Source organism: Eptesicus fuscus, chromosome 10 (genome assembly GCF_027574615.1).
Source record: "Eptesicus fuscus isolate TK198812 chromosome 10, DD_ASM_mEF_20220401, whole genome shotgun sequence".
Classification (NCBI taxonomy): Eukaryota; Metazoa; Chordata; class Mammalia; order Chiroptera; family Vespertilionidae; genus Eptesicus; species Eptesicus fuscus.
In genome coordinates, this window is record NC_072482.1 from 86,838,982 (window position 1) to 86,853,614 (window position 14,633).

Below are 14,633 nucleotides of genomic sequence, written 5' to 3' on the forward strand. Positions count from 1 at the left end.
GAAAACCAAGACAAGTTATTTTGCTGACTACGAATCCATCTTCTTGTGAACAACCTCAGCAGAAATATTGTCTTGAGACTTTTCCCAAGAGGTGTTTTACCCAAGAAGTTTCTGAAAGGACATACAAGCAACAAGGATAAATTTCTGTGTTATGTGCACGGCACCATGCTAAGGATTGTACGATATACAGAGTGTTTAAAACAGGGGCATGAGTTTCCAACCTCTCAGATTGTATTTTGAAAGAAAAGACGCACACGTGGAGCAGCTGGATGACAAGCCAACTCGTAATAAAGTGCTAAACTCTGGGGTGCAGTCAAGTGCAAGAGGAATTGGCAGTATGCGGAGACACACCGCGGTTGTACTGCCCTGACTGTGTTGTGTCATTTAGAGGATGATTCCCACCGGAGCCAAAAGATGATTAAGTACTGGGCACCTTGGTTGGATGTTTTACTGGTGAATGTGTTTGTATTATTTAAATCTTCCAGCTAGAAGATTTGAATCACTGATTGTTTCTGGTTTAGCTTTTCCCGCCTCTGGGATATTGACAGGGACATTACGAACACACAGACCTGAACAAGTTTGGTGACAGTGACTAAAAATACGCTTCAGGTATTTGGGGGAGATGGGGAGAAATTCTGTAAGTTAGGAGTAAGAAATTATACACAATTGGAGAACCTTTGATCTAGAGTTTGAGAAAAAAAAAAATACCCCAACATACCTAAGCATGAAACACATTTTTGTTAAATAATTAGCAACCGAACCATTATTTTGGCATCATATATATATAGCACTCAGAAAATGTCCCCAGAATTTCAGTCACATGAAATTTTCATTGTGCTATTAGAATTTTATCTGACATAAGCACTTTAGGAATCATTGGTATGGTATCAGTCACTGTTATACATTTTGATTGATGTGTTCATTTATATAGTTTGGGGAGGACAGAAGTAGGTAACAAATTATCTATTGTGGAACCAAAAAAAATGTTGAACTTTATTCTAATCCAAAGGTATCAAAAAATGCAACTGGAAGGAGGAGGGAGAATGCATGCTAGGAAAGTGCTAGGAAAAGATAATATTCTACATAATTTTATCTTGATTATTCAGTATCCAACAATATAGTTTCCATGAAACCAAAATTTCCATTGGTGGTTTTGAAGTTCTTTTGAACATCAGTAATGAAAAAGTAAACAATACCCTCAGCCCTCCCTCCAAGTGCTATACAACTCTCAGAGCCCGGAAGGGTTAACTCATCGCCCAGCAGGAAAACAAGCTGTGCTAGGAAATGGAGCTCTGAGCAATGCCATTCAATCTGGCTCTGGCCTTAAGTTGTCATGATAAAGATTAACTACTCTCCTTAGAGTACAGAGGGAACTGATTTTTATTTGAAGCCGTTCTCTGAGATCACAGGCCAAGCTTAGAGGGTTGAAAGTCTGCACTGAGCCATCCTGCACCTTCTATTCACTGCGTAAATTCCCAGCACCTGGATGCACTCTGGGTCAGGTGAACCCATAGGGAGCTATGCTGTACTCAACTATTAATGGAATGCAGAAGTTCAGAGCATTCTCCTCTTCTTCCCATAGTCTGGGATGTGTGGTGGAAAGCCCAGTCCTAGGTATTCCCTTCAGCTTTCAGTTCACACAACAACCATACCATTCTCAAGAGGAAACGGGTTCAAAGGGCAACTTACTTCAAGAGAGAGCTCTTTGGGGTTCTCCGACAGACTTATTACGGTGGCAACTGGAATTCCTGGGGTGACTCTCAAATGGAGGCGGCAACAATGGGAAAAGATGAGGTGCACCATCTTATTTTTACCCCTGAAAAATATGTGCACCTAGATGCTAATTGAGTCCCTCTAGGATTGTCATAATGAGTAAGGGAGTCCTTAAAATCAGTATTTCATGTGCTTTGTTTAAATACCTATAGAAACTCATTTCCTTAAAATGGAAAGATGCCATGGAGTTTTTATCTGTTGAATTTGAATTGCTTTCTGAATCCAAGGCCTTTACTCATAGACACTAAAAATGAACGGTTAATGAGTCTCATGGTATTTTGAAAAAGAATTGAGGCAAAGAGGAGTAAAGGGTTGGCATTGTGAGTGAAGGAATTTGAACCTGAACACTTAGCTGAATGAGATATTTCAAATATGATGAGTGTGTATCTGTGTAGAGCTGGAATATCCAGCCCAGGTAAATTTGAACAATAGTAAAGTACCTATATGTATTTTTAGACTAATATGCTTGAGGATTTGTAAGTATAAGTTAATACCAGTCTCTAATGCATGATATTGAATTATGGCCTGCCCCCTCTCACAGTCTGGGAGCCCTCAGGGGTGGGAGGCGACCTGACGATCAGGGGAAGGCAATGCCCCCATCACACCTCTGCTGCTGCCACTGCCGGCATCGCAAGCCTTGGCCCAGCCCTGGTTACCTGTGCCTCGGGCCGGCCCTGGGCATCTGGGCAGCTGCCATTCAAGGCTTGCCTGTGCCTCAGGCGTCAGCTGGGCAGCCACTGTCCAAGGCTTGCCTGTGCCTCAGGCCAGCCCTGGGCAGCTGGGGGGCTATGGGTACTGGGGGACTCAGGAGGCAGGTGCACGGAGCAGCCAGACCCACCTGGGAGAGGGCCTGGCCATGCCACGCTGCCACCTGGGTGGGGCTGAGGGGACTGGGCGCCGCCATCTTGTGGCTGTGGGTGCAGCCATCTTTTGAGGGTGTGGCAGTCAATTAGCATATTCCCTCCTTATTGGCTGTGGACGCCATCTTTGTGAGGGTGTGATGGTCAATTAGCATATTCCCTCTTTATTAGATAGGATACCCTTATGCCAAAAGAATAGTTGTTATTAATTTACCTGAAAGATGTAAAAACATGTATTTTCAGGATTAAATTCTTGAAAGCTTCTTCATTTTATTCCACTCTGAGCTTAATGCTATTTAAGGCCCCAGGTTGTACCCTTTTCATTTAAATGACTTGCTTTATAGAGTTTCTCTTTGCATAATCTAGGGCAACTTAGTATTCATTTTTTCCCTGTATGTGGGAGAGAAAGGTTTATATACTATCTAAAATATGCTGAATGTTTTCACCATCATAAAATTAAGAATAATGATCATATTCCATGTAAATTAAGTCTTTGTAGATGAAAAATAGTAATATCTGCTTAAATAAATTCTATAGATTGAACAAGAGGCCGAACTTTTGGAGGGTGGTGTGAAATGGTGAGGTGCAGTGTGGCCAAGTGGCAACTGTAAAGATGGCTTCTCTCTCCTTTTCCTCCTCCCCCTCCCCTTCTTTCTTCCTTCTTTCTTCTTGCTTTTTTTGTCCTTTCTATCCTAAATAATCTCCTTTAAGTGTCTCAAAATCCTTTGTAGAATGAGGCAAGTCATAAATAAATAAAATAAGTAAAAACTTCATAATTGAAGTATGACAGGTCTTGAGAGAGTCTATTCTTTGCCAATATCTTTGATTCATAACTGTATTTTTTCCCAGGATATGCTTCCTGTGGAGAATTATACTTTACTTTCCCCCTTCACCTCCTAAAATAACTCTTAGACTAGTCATCAAGATTCTACTTTAACTATTACTTAAAATATTTAACAACATTTTATTTCAAATCTAACCATTGGGACATTTTTATCATCCCTGTTTCTAAATGCCACAGATTATAAAGAAATATGTAAAAGATTAGGTTCTCAGCCATGATTCTAATTTTTAAAACCAAAGAGCCAAATTTGGCACTCTATATCCAGAATGTAAATTCCTTGTCATAAATGTGAAAAGACATCAGATCAATACTAGAAAATCGACCAATATCAGGTCTCTCCATAGTACTTCATATTGAGTACTAAATCTAGCCTGAGGTGCTTGTCAAAAAATGAAAGAGATGGAAATAGAATTTGCATACCACATTATAATGGAAACTATAATTCCTAAAATAGATACCAGCTATTTTAAATACAATACCCATAATGATTTCTGGATCATTGTTAACTATAATTGAATATATACTTACAGTAGCTCCATTGCCTTTACCTTAGTCCAAACCACCATTATCTCTCAGCTAGTCTTCTGTAATAAATTTCTGACTTCCAAATTGCCTCTCTACAACCCATTTTTCACTAACGTGTAGCCAGCTAGAGTAATCCTTTAAAAATATGAAAATCATGCCTGTTTAAAAACTTTCAACAGCTTACCATTGTAGTGTCATAAATCCAGCTACTGGCCTGGTCTCCGAGACCTGCGTGATCTCGCCTTCCTCCTCTGACCTCATCTCCTGTGCTCTCCTCCTCAATGACGGCTCTTCAGCCACACTGGCTTCCTTTCAGGTTCTACAAGGTGCCAAGCTCTTTCCAAATTTAGAAATTTACACATGCTTTTTCCTCTCCTAGTGTGTTCACTGAGTCCCATCCCCACCCTATTCCCATGACTAGCATCTTATTTTCCCACCAAGTTCTTTGGCTTAAATGTCACCTCTGCAGAGGGACCTTCTGTGAGTAACTCACCGAAAGTGTTCCATCTTTCTTAGATTTCACATTATTTTCTTTAGCACTTTTTTTTTTAGAACTTGCAATTTTATAATTATCTGTTGATATAGTAGTCCTAATATTTTTAAATACTTCCCAATTTATGTTTCTTTATAAGTTTCTTTCTCTTTGCCCCCAATCTGCCTTACAGCTTGAGAGAGAGAGAGAGAGAGAGAGAGAGAGAGAGAGAGAGAGGGAGAGAGAGAGGAGAGGAGGCACTTGACCTTTTTAGTAAGTCAGTAAACTTGAAAACCAAGCCTGGAGGAGAGAGGGTTATCTAAAAATCCATTAGCTCCTTGTTAACATACTAAATGCCAGTTTTGGTAACTAGGACCTATAATTCTATATAAAGATGATCTAATTTAAAAAAAGGAGGAGGACATTGATCTAATAAAAAAGGGGAAATGAGGAGAAATACCACTCCTGCCAAGCCCTGGAGAAGTGTAGGAAGAAGAGGCCTGACAGGCAGAGGGAGGAGCGTGAGGATGTTGGATAGCTAGGTCCTGCATCCTCCTCGGCAGGGTTCAGTCAGATTAGGTGTGGGCAACATCAAGGGCATGGAGCAACTGCCCACTCCTCCCAGTGTGGGAGGATGGCACAGAGATCATTGAGCAGGTGACCCCCCCCAACACACCCCACAATGACATGGAGACCCAGCATCCTGAAGGCGGTAGAATGGCATGTCCACACAGAGGATGTCTAGTGTGAACTTTTAAGCCTCCTTTGTTTCCCACCTGGTGTGAACATTTTGTTGAAAGCTAGAGATTAGGCCAAGGAGTACCCTGTGGGTGTGCAGCAGAGACAGGAATGCATCCCCTGGGCCTTGTCGGCAGATACAGGACACAATGTAGTCTTGGGACAAAAAGCTTATGGTTAGGAAGAGAAAAGGGGAAACCAGTTCATTGGGGAAGGGTCCAAAGACAAAGTAAAGAGATCATAGACAGCAGATAGCAGCTGGTGCCTGCAGGATGGGCCAGACCAGTCACTCGATATAATTCCTGATCATTCTACTCGGAGACTTGTGAAGATCCAAGGGGCAGTGGGGTCCAAGGGATGCTTCACTGTGACAGGACTTTCACCCAGCATACATCCTGACACCACCTTGGAGAAGAGGGGAGGAGTAGAAATAGCCTAAAAATAAGAGAGATTGAGCTATTATTCAGAAAAGACTGAGCCTGACCGACCAAGATTATTTTAAAATATTGAATTGGACTAGATTTTAAACTGCATTCATAACTGATGCTAATTTTCTTCTGCCAGGCGGGGGCTCTGAAAAAGACCTAATTAATTACAAACAGTATAAAAGAGCTACATTTTTTTTCCTGCTCGTGTGAATTGTAATGAGAGAAATTTTATCACCTTCTTACATTTACTATATGTATTTCTATGAGGACGGGCGCCACAATGCTGGTGTAATAAGTGTTCAATGAATGAATGAATGAATGAATGAATGAATGCATATTGGTTAGGCATGTTGTACAGACATTTCTCTGAGAACTGGGAAAGATAATATTTAATCAACCAGCTATTTATGTCTGGGGAAACTGAATGTTAATTAACCTGACAGTGTAATGAAAAGTAAAATCATTAGAATCTAATCTGGTTTCTACCCCTGGTTATCCAACTAAATATCTGTGTGGCTTGGAGTAGTCTTAGATTTTGTTTTAGATATTAAGGTATGAATGTAGAATCTTTTTAGTATTCAATAATTTTTATAGCTCTAGGTTTCCTTATGTGTTAAGTGAGCATTTTCCATCTATCTATCTATCTATCTATCTATCTATCTATCTATCTATTTGGAATAATAACTGTTAAAATAATGTCAGCTTTTCAAAAAAAAAAAAAAGGTGGTAACTAATAAAGATAGTAACATTGCAGACAACTATTAAATAAGAAACCAAAAACTTTGTTCTGGTTCGTTTATATAAATTATGGAAAACTGGCAGTAACTCAAACTCTCTTTCTTCTAAAATTTCCTACTGGGTTATGTTATCAGTGAGGGTTGCCTAATGACTTCCAATCACCATTCACTTCCATGTCTTTACCTACATATCCAGGTGGAATTTAATGACCCAGTGCTGGGCTCAGGAACCTGACCAAAGACCTACTTTCCATAAAATTCAAGACCAGCTTCAGTTATTCAGAAAAATGTCCTTAAACAGTATTTCTCAGTGCAGAGAAGAAGCGGACCCCAGTGGAGTCATAAATGAGGGCTTTGATGGTAAGTTTGATTCTTTGTCAAAATTTTCTGTTTTTTCTCCCTTGTAGACTGAACAAGGTTAAGATGGTCATGCTGCTGGGGTGGGGCTGGACTCTGCTCTATCCTAGAGCCTGTGCTTCCAGACTTTCCCCGAGACAGGGCTGGGGTCAGGGAACTGCCCGCACGCTCTCCCCACTTGGTTATCCACTTGTGACCTACTCAACAAGATTCACCAATGTTACATCAAAGTTATTTAGGTGCCAACTTTTGGCAGACTGCATTAAAATTCTAAATAGTGTTCAAAAACACAGAGAAGCAGACATAAATATGCAGAATAATGTTGCAGGAAGAGTTTAACCAGGAATATAACCAAACTTGGATAATTTAGACAGAAACAAGCAATTCTGTGCCACAGAATTGTTATTTGCAATGCATGCAATTCCTGAAGATAAGGAATAGTAAGAAAAGTGGAAATCACTAAACATTTTGACAATGAGAGGTGACTAAACAAAAATGGCCAAGAAGAGAGAAGAAATGGAATAAAAAGGCGGGGTTTGCTTATTTGTAAAGTCATGGAACTTTCCTTTCAAGGTGAAGCTAAACTTAATTGCCTGCAACAAAAAGAGAATGTGTTTAATGTTTGCTGCTTTGCATATTTAGCAAAGCAGTGTGATGTCTGTCTTCATTGTTACTGTCAGATACATATAAGAAGATAAGAAAGCCATGGAAGGGCTTTTTTGGGAAAAAATAAAGGGTATTAGGGTTAAAGGGAGCAATCATACCATGCCTATCCCATGGTCCTACTGACCTAATGGGGTGGGGAGGGGATAGAGAGCTGGGCATCTAGTAAAAATATCCCAGTGACTTCATCCAAACATTTGTGTAAACATCACCTCATCAGTCCCAGAAGTAATAAAGGAAACAAATCTAAATGCTCCTGTGCTGTGCTAAACATAGCCAGTCAGCCGGCATATGTCTCGTCTGTGAATGCCCTGTTTTACTTGGAAGTCTTTATTTTAATATTTCCCTCTTAAAGGGAGGGTTGCTGAGTACATGCTGTGTCTGTTCAGGATCTGTGTTTTAAGGTTTGACCTGCATTAAACAGAAATAAATAAAAATCTACCCACTCTCCCTCCCCCTGCACGTCTCCTTATGCAATAAGATGTACTGATTGCTGAAAGCTTGCCAGGGTCAAGTTACTAAATATTGCTCTAAGTATCACGAACCAACGACATAGTTAGCTAATGGTTTTTCTTTGACATATGGTGCCGGAATTTGTATAAAGCATTTTTTTGCCTTATATAAAAGTTTTTGACAAATAACTCAACGATAGGCAAAAAATTAAAATCACATTTTATTAGAAAGTTTCCTGATATGCTATTTAATGGGATAAAAGCATGGCAGTGAGTTGCTGGACTTATATTGTAGATTTAAGTTTCTGTGAAATTCTAAACTTTTCTTTAGCCTAATTTCTTTAAGCCATTTAGGAACAGCCTAATTTGTCTATTGGCATTCTTATACATAGCAAATTAATTTTATAAGTTTCTCAGTGGCAATTAGTACATATTGGTAATAATCATAGCATTTAGATCCTTCCATAGATATTCAGCACTTAAGCACTAACCAAACCTGGCATCTGATAGTTATTTCTGTGGGGAAGGTATTTTACAACACTGTTCAACTATTCATGTGGTTTGAAATAAGCTGAGATGGTGTTTGAATGATAAAGAAGACATGAGATGATGCCAAAGAGCTTGTGAGCCTGCAGCTTGGCCATCCTGTTCATCATCAGTGGGAAGGGTCTGAAAAAAAAAAAAAAAGCACAAAAGCACATAATAATAGAGAATAGGAACAGAAGTCCTATGCTCTTACAATAAAATAAGCTTTGTGTCGGGTGTAGAAGTTGGTAAATAGGAAGATCCATTCAAGTCCAATGGGAAAAAATAGATACAATGATGCTTCCCTTAGTCCTTGCACATTTTCTTATATTTCAGTTTAAATTCATTGCAAATAAACCCAACCTGGATGTACATCAGGGGTAAGTGCAGAGGTTGCAGCCAGCAAGGTCTCACCCGTGCATTTGAATGCTGTGATGCCAGAAGGATGGGGAGGAGAAAGGGAAGGACCATCATCAGCTACTGAAATAGTCCCGATTTTTCAAATATACTGTATGAAATAACAATACTATTTCTGATCCTAATTTTTTTTATCCAGGTACTAATGTACAATGATTGGAAAGTATCGATAAAAAACAGTTCCCACAATATGCCTGTGTGTATTTATCTTGTATTATGTATTTATCTTTTCGATTACCTAGAATATTGTGAAATGTTTCAGAAGCTCTGCTATTAGGCTTCAACAAGAGTTCTTATACTTTGTTATGTAAGAAGGTCAGCCTTTAAGTAGAGAAAGAAATAATAATAAGAGCAAACTTGTGAAGAAGCTCAGTTACCGTCTGGCTGATTCTGTGCTTCTCAAGGATTCCTGTAGGGCCCACTGCCCGCCCACGTGGGCCCTCCTCACACAGCACAGCAACTTCACCTATCCCTTGGGGAGGGTGAATAAGAGGACACAGACTTGAGCCAGACAGTCTGGGCTCCAATTCCAACTGTGTGACTTTGGGCAAATAATTTAACCCCTCTGTGCCTCAATTTCTGCATCTCCTTAATGGGGATAATACTTGTATTTACTTAATAGAAGAATGTATTACTCTATGTAAATAGCTTAGGATAGTGCCGGATACATAGCTAACAACGATTTTTATTGTCAATAATATGTATCATGTCATTTTCCTTCTACCTCCATCCTGCCATCATAACTTGCCAGGCCAGTGTCCATTTCCTAACAGCCTTTGGAGGGCAGACGCATGCTGGTTTTAAATTTGCCAATCACTGTTAGTGATTTTATAGGCTATTTGTCCCAGGGGGATGGCGGAGGAGGGCCACCATCCCCCTGCTGCCTCGCTGTTCTCTGGCCACACCCTGGTTCTTACTGTTCTCTCTCCCTTGAATCTTCTTCCTAAAATAGCCTCATGGCAAATTCTCTCACTTAATTCAGGTCTCTACTAGAATTTTGCCTCTTGAAAGAGGACTTTACAGACTGCCAAACCTCAGAGGGAAAGCAGGGGAGGGTGGGTGGGTGGGAAGAGATCAACCAATTAACTTGTATGCATATATGCCTAACCCATGGACACAGACAATAGGGTGGTGAAGGTCTGAGGGGCGTGAGGGGCATGGGTTGGGGCAGGCTGGGAGAGGTCAATGGGGGAAAAAGGGGACACATGTAATACTTTCAACAATAAAGATTTTAAAAAATAAACACCCTCTCCCACCATTACTTTCTTGCTCCGTTTTCCACCTAATTTTCATTCATAGTGCTTATTACCATTGGACATAAATGTACTTGTCTGCTAATTTATGTCTGTCTCCCCCAGTTAGAATGTAAACCCCGAAGAACAAACAAGTTTGTTTCATTCACTGCTGTGCCATCGGGACCTAGAACACAGCCTGGCACATAGTAGGCATCCCATACATTATATTATCTTAATAAATGTTTGAATTACGTGATCTAGAGGAATACATCCTTAAAGGTAGATTAGCTGGAGTAGCAGGATGGAAGGGGAAGCACTTTAGACAAAAGAGGCCATGGTTTCTTAATCTCTATCACAAAGACCATGACCTGCTCCACCTATTCTGGCAGAGTTAATCAGCTGTGGGCTCTCCCACATGTTAGAGGAGTTCCTTCATTATAGCACACATCGCCCCCTAGGGTAGAGCGACTCCCCTGCTAGCCTGAATAAGCCTCAAGGACAGGGAGCATGTCTTGTTTATCTTTGTGCTCCCTTAGTGATCCTCCTATGAATGTTTGCTGAACCAATGTATAAGGTTGGTGTTATAGTTCTCCTGCTGCCTGTATACAAATAAAGGAAATCAAACAGATGCTGGAATGACTTTTATATATATTGTTTTCACAGATGAAGATGGCAACACGATTTGTGTGAATTTGGATGACAGTGTGCCCATTGCTTTAATGGAAACCAAGAACCAAGAAGGGTTAAACTATATGGTACTTGCTACAGAATGCAGCCAAGGTGAAGATCATTCTGAGGGTCCTCTAGGCTCCAAGGAATCTGAATCTTGTGGTCTGAGGAAAGAAGAGAAGGAACCACATGCAGACAAAGGTATCTGCCAAGAAAAACAAGTGGCTTACTGCCCTCCTGGCAAGCCCGAGGGCCTGAACTATGCCTGTCTCACTCACAGTGGACAGGGAGATGGGTCTGATTAATAACTCGGTTTGGGAAACGCAGCGTTGAGATAAACACTGCCATGAAGTAGTTACTGAAAGGAAACCCTAGTAGAATGACAGATGTTGAGGTGGTCTATGACTCTGAATTAACACTGGAAAGTTCCTGGATTCTAATCTTGGTTCTGAGAGCCACTTGGTTTCAGTCCTGACAATCCCCACACAACTGTTTAACTTCAACAGGATTCTGAGGTGAACCACTGAGCATTTGGAAAGCAAAGGAAGACTCATGAGTCTGGAAGGAAAGCTGCTCTCCCTTACCCTTGAGGTCACTTAGACCATTGCCCACCCTTCAGTCTGGACTATAACAGGAACATCTTGGTCAGAGGGTTAGAGACAAAATAGGTATGTTCAAAGATCTGAAGGAGGCGTGGGAAGCATGCTCAGGGACCCAGCTGAACTACAGATTATCCCAAAAGGGACTGAGGAAATGCCTAAATAACTACATGTTCCAAAGGAACCAGCATCAATGGCATAAGAAGTCATTTGGGATGCTATTGCTATAATAACATATTGTCTTTAACGACTATGCTGAAATAGTTTGGAGGTTTTGAAATAATGAAAATAGGACCATGAAGATGTCTAAATCCTAAAGCTTAGCATTGGGTTGTATAAAAATCGCTCTGTGACTTACGTGCTGTCATGGAAATTAGCTAATATGAAGATTGTATTTTATATATACGGTACTTAAGATTATGTTTAGCATAAAATTGTCCTTAAAATTAAATATAAATGATTATACAATGCACATGCAAGCTCTGTGATTTTTTAGCAACTACATGAAATAATAAATAACTAAATGAGAACTATTTAAAATATTCTTCAGTGAAACACTCTGATTTAAAGCCTATTATTATTATTATTATTATTAATTATTATTACAGCTACCTATTTAAACTGAAGTCTCAACTGCTCTAAAAGCAATGCTAATGAAAGTTTTCTGGGTCTTACAGGATGCTCGCTAGATACAGAGAAAAACATTTGCTAAAACCTACAGTGGAAGAGGATCACGTATCCCCTTTCACCTTGTATAATTCAGTTCATTTTTAAACCGGCCTTCACAGGTGATTGGCTGATGGTGAGGAACACAGGGAAGTCAATGTGTTCCCTGTGCTCTGTGGTGAACAGCCTCCAAGTAATGGTCCAGGATTTGGGGTCACATCTGTTGTTCCGCTGAACAAGGCAGAATGTTCTCTCTGATCTTCTGACCCTCTAATGGGCATTTATCATTGTTTGTAATGATACTGCTTCCTGAGTTAGGGGATTCCACCACCTTCATCCCCGGGTGGGAGCTACGTTTCATTTGCTCCTCCAGGATCTCTTGAGCACGAAGGCAGGCATGTGACCTGGCCCCCACCACTCAGACACACTCACAGGCTCCTAATTGAGAGCTAAGGATGCAAAGAAACGGGGATCACAGTGAGTCTTTCCTGGGGATGGTGGCAACTGCTGTTGGTCTGGCACAACTGCAGTGTCCAGGGCCAGGAGGGTTGGCAGAGCAGGTCTAGAGCCTGGTGCCTCTGGCAGCTGGGGTAACCAGACTGACCGGCTCTGCTGCTTGCTTTTAGCCATTGCTCCAGGCTCCATAACCCCCAGTCTGGGATTCCCATCCCAGTAAATCCCCATCTCCTTTTAATAAATGTCAAATCAGCCAGGGTCAGTTTTCGTTGCTTACAACCAGGACTTTTGCTCTGCCAATGCCATGGACTTTTATTTTGAAAAATATAAAGGGATCAGAAATGTAAAGAAGAATTGGATTTTCAGTGTAATACATGTGCATCACAATTTGGATAGTAAAGAAATGTATAGAATATCTGAGGAGAACATCCCATAAAATATCATGTTTCATCTAATATGTAAGTATAAATTAGTATTCTTCTTTAGAATTCATAATGAATAATACTGGTAGAAATATTTAATACAAAATAAAATAGGCAATGGCTAAAGTCTCTCACAGATAAAATTTATTATGACTAATAGTAACTGATAAAATACAAATGGCTGGTATTATTAAGAACTATGTAAGTTAATTCTGTAAAAGTTAGATTTTGTAAGTAAGAGGAAAAATTGTCAGTGGCACTTGTTAAAATGTGTTTCTCATTCAAATTTAACAGTATAAAATCTTATTGATGAATTTTTTATAGAAAAATATGACCTAGCAATATTAGATCTGGGGAAAATAATGGCTTCCAAAGGCAGAAACTATAATAGGTAAATAAAACAAAACAATATAAAAGCCAATCAATAAATCTAATCTTCATTTTAAATTGTTCAAGGAGAAGTAATAATCCATAAGAAGGGATAAGAGGATAAATGGTGATGGAAGGAGACTTGACTTGGGGTGGTGAACGCACAATACAATATACAGCTGATTTATTATAGAATTGTATACCTGAGACCTATATAATTTTATTAACCAATCAGTTCAATTAAAAATAAATAAATAGAAAAGTATGCAAGTTGAAAATGAAAACTATTATTCATGATTTAACACAGCCAATTGAACAAAGATTTACCTTGGTAAAAATAATGTTGATATTATTCTGATGAAAACACTTTACTGGAAACATCCTTGAGAAAATAGCCTGTCCCTGGCCCGAGGTACACTCTATGTTGCCTATCCATACGGGTTTTCCCTGGCCTATTAGAATCTCCTCACCCATTCTTCTCTGCTTATCTAAATCCCACTCATCCTTTAGGATCAGCTCATAACCCAATTTTTTGGAAAGGCTTGTTTCTAACTCCCTTCTCTTCCTTTCTCAGAATTACTGTGGCCTTTCTTGTCAGTACATCTCATTTGGCAGTAACCCCTAGTAAACCCTATTTCTGTATAGCTTACCTACTTAAGCTTTCTGAAGATAGGGTGGTGTCTTTTAACCCTCCATATCTTCTCTAAGTCAAAGTAGATATTCATGTTTAATGGATTAATTGGCTGATTTTCTCATCATCCTTTTCCAATAAGTCCTCACTTGTAACTCATGAGGGATGCCAGAAAATTGATCTGAAGCCAAGAGGGACTCAAGAAGATTACTTTGATGCTGAGTTATCTCCTAAGACCTACACAGACAAATTGTAGAAGTTGGGGCACTGCTTTGAGCTTCAGATCAGACTTAGGTGGGGTCTGACATTCTGGAAGCCCTTGAAATGGTGGTGAATATATGCTAAAAGAGGCAAGAAATTATTTTATCATTGTCAATTTTTCCCTGTCTCAAACTCACCTTTTATGTTCATTATGGCTCTTACGGATATGGGATAAATTTTAAGGTGCCATAGCCTTCTCTTTGACCTTCTCTTCTTGGTAAAAGAAACTTTGTTTTGCAGCTGGTCAGGGCTATGCTGTGTCCCAATCAGATGACCTATCACAATCCTTACAGGCTTCTTTACAACTGGAAGAATCAAGGGGTCAAAATATGCCACCCAAACTCTATTGTAAATATTTTAGAATATTTTCTTCCAGCTTTTTTTTTTTGTTTATTTTCATAGCAGGAGTAGTTGTATCTAGTATTTTTATTTAATATGATAGCATATGCTTTCCCCCTTATCATTAAAAATGACTTGTTAATGTTTCTAATGGCTGCAAAAAGTCCCTTAGATTGGATAAGCTGTAGTTTACTG

General features: G+C 39.7%; 1 protein-coding gene and 1 long non-coding RNA gene across 6 annotated transcripts in view; one reads left to right on the plus strand and one right to left on the minus strand.

Moving 5' to 3' along the window:
• Nucleotides 1–4,288, minus strand: part of LOC114230950 (uncharacterized) — a 32,178-nt gene extending 27,890 nt beyond the window's left edge. For all 5 annotated transcript variants that reach the window (XR_008557289.1, XR_003616952.2, XR_003616951.2 and 2 more), the window contains exon 1: nucleotides 4,187–4,288. This is a non-coding gene — a long non-coding RNA (uncharacterized LOC114230950). The remainder of the gene's footprint in view (nucleotides 1–4,186) is intronic.
• ROS1 (ROS proto-oncogene 1, receptor tyrosine kinase) overlaps nucleotides 1–11,000 on the plus strand; it is a 95,523-nt gene extending 84,523 nt beyond the window's left edge. Inside the window, exons 43-44 of the mRNA XM_028143446.2 lie at nucleotides 6,574–6,737; nucleotides 10,690–11,000. Coding sequence (XP_027999247.2) covers nucleotides 6,574–6,737; nucleotides 10,690–11,000 — 475 coding nt within the window. The remainder of the gene's footprint in view (nucleotides 1–6,573; nucleotides 6,738–10,689) is intronic.
• The last annotated feature ends 3,633 nt before the right edge of the window (nucleotides 11,001–14,633 follow it).